Genomic DNA, 2,194 nt, shown 5'->3' on the forward strand with positions numbered 1-2,194 from the left:
GCCTTCTCGACCATCTGCCATGGAGCATCTGCCTGTATGTCTTCAATTGGGAATGGATCACCAATATTCCATGTTAAGGCCCTGTGCATTGTCTTTGGCATGAACTGCTCTCCCTTCCACTTTCTGAATGAATGGATGAGTTCATTGTGTGTGATGCCTGTCACTTTGGGTGAGATCTTGCCCAGGTAGCGCAGCTTGGTGATTTCATCCAGCAACTCAAGCTCTCTGAACGCCTGACGCAGACTTCCAGATATTCCTCCGGTCAGCTTTCTTGGGTCAAATGGCTGCACAATAATGGTCCCATTATATGTGGATCCTCTGGACAGGCAGGTGTAGATTGACTGGTGAGAGCGGCAATTCTGCAAATCACACACATTATGTGGCCGTGTACGTCCCTGGGATCCAAAGTCTGTCATGGCAAAGTTGGGAATGACTGACACTTGGTCACGGGAAATGGACAGGAAATTTCCATTGGGCATCTTGCACCTGATCTTGCGTGACTGGTGGCTGATGGGCACTACATTGTCTGGCAATCCATCCAATTTCACAGTGGTAGGCGCAGCAGTGAGCTTGACAAACAGTGTTTCCAGGGCTTCCTTGTCCTCGCTGATAGGTCTAGACTTCCAGCCAACAACTACACCCTCTGCTCTATTGGTCACACAGCATTCAGTTGCTTCATTGATCTTGATCATCACTGGCATGCTCACACACAGAGTCAATTTTCCTGGCAGATGGTCAGTGAGGGTGTGCGACAAATTCCACAGACAATCCTGGAGCTCAGCACTGAGAATATTGGTGGACCTTCTTGGATTCATGGTCTGTCTGCGCTGCTTTTTGGTTGCATTGTCATCTGCATTGGCTGAGAGCTTGTCCACAGAATAAAATGTAGTCAATGGCTGGCCATTTTCCCTTGCAAACCTCTCACATCCCAGCTCATTGATCTTATCTCTGTGTGTATTCCATGCAGTAATGATAGACACATTGCGGAAGCATGGCTGGTTCAGCTTAGGTCTGCCTGGACCACGTCCTGAAACACGCGACTGGAGAAGCTTGACATCCTCAGGTGTGCATGACTTGTACCTCAGATTCTCTAATGCTGTCCTGAGCTTGGCATCATTGGCACCCTGTGACCGCTGTCTCATATTCTCTCGCAGAATAACCACAGTGGTGAATTGATGCCACAATGCCTTGCCTATGGATGCCTGCTGGTGTGCATGACTGTGGGTGCGGTAGATGACACGTCCAACTTTGTGTGAGTACAATGCATTTCCACTCATGGCTGGGGGCAGCTGGGCAAAGTCTCCTGCAAAAATCATGTTGATCCCACCAAAGGGTGCCCCATCATTCTTCAGTGATGCACACATTTTTGCACAGATAGTATACACGCTTCCGCAGTCAACCATGCTAATCTCATCAATGAACATGTACTCCACATTCTGCAGGCGAGCGTGCACTTGGAGCAGGGTAGCCACAGAGTCTGAGGATGCATTTTGTCTGAGTCCTAGCATGGAATGGTATGTAGATCCTCCAATAAGCACTGCAGCAGATCCAGTGGGGGCCATGCACATAAACCGGTAGCTTTCCTGGCGAGCAGCAAAGAAGTGTGTCAAAGCTTTGATGACCTGTGACTTTCCTGTGCCTGCCATGCCCCCGAGGTACATTTTGAGATGCTCACCATTGGACTCTACAGCATGGTTTGCAACGACGCGGAAGGCTCTCTCCTGTGCTTCATTCAGACTGAATTCCTTGGCAGTGGTGTCAATAAGCGCCTGAGCCTCCTGGTTTTGTGCCTTGAATGCTTTGCTCATGTAGTATGACCTGTCAATGACCTTGACCTCATTTACTTCATCATTGACTGGCAGAGTACTCGCATTGGCAGGTTTCTTCAGTGCAGCCTGGACATCTCTGGCTTCCAGTATTTCTTGGTGCTTGGCAGCAAGCACGTTCTTCCAGTCTGCAGAGCTCATATCATCCTTGCTGTTGAACTTTGATGGCAGTTCAGAAGTGTTCTTCTCTTTCATGGGGTCTAGCCAGCCTGAAGCCTGGATGATTTGTTCTGCCTGCAGCATCTGTGTGCGTCTGCTTATTTCTGCATTGCTCAGCTCTGTCCAGTCATTGGTCCGCAGCACCATCTCCTCAATCTCGCTGATGTTGAGTTCCCCATCATCATTATAATACTGGGTGTCCAGGTCAT

The 2,194-nt window shown here is 49.1% G+C and overlaps 2 protein-coding genes across 2 annotated transcripts; both read right to left on the minus strand.

The window, feature by feature from the left end:
* Nucleotides 1-233: 233 nt before the first annotated feature.
* Nucleotides 234-1,364, minus strand: TRAVEDRAFT_137891 (uncharacterized protein; the record flags this gene model as incomplete). Its single annotated transcript, XM_008047786.1, has 1 exon — nucleotides 234-1,364. A coding segment is annotated over one exon (1,131 nt), but the record flags the coding sequence as incomplete, so codon positions are not given.
* On the minus strand, nucleotides 1,359-1,811 carry TRAVEDRAFT_85071 (uncharacterized protein; the record flags this gene model as incomplete). Its single annotated transcript, XM_008047787.1, has 1 exon — nucleotides 1,359-1,811. A coding segment is annotated over one exon (453 nt), but the record flags the coding sequence as incomplete, so codon positions are not given.
* Nucleotides 1,812-2,194: the final 383 nt, after the last annotated feature.

The sequence above is a fragment of the Trametes versicolor genome (assembly GCF_000271585.1).
Source record: "Trametes versicolor FP-101664 SS1 unplaced genomic scaffold TRAVEscaffold_245, whole genome shotgun sequence".
In the NCBI taxonomy this organism is placed as follows: Eukaryota; Fungi; Basidiomycota; class Agaricomycetes; order Polyporales; family Polyporaceae; genus Trametes; species Trametes versicolor.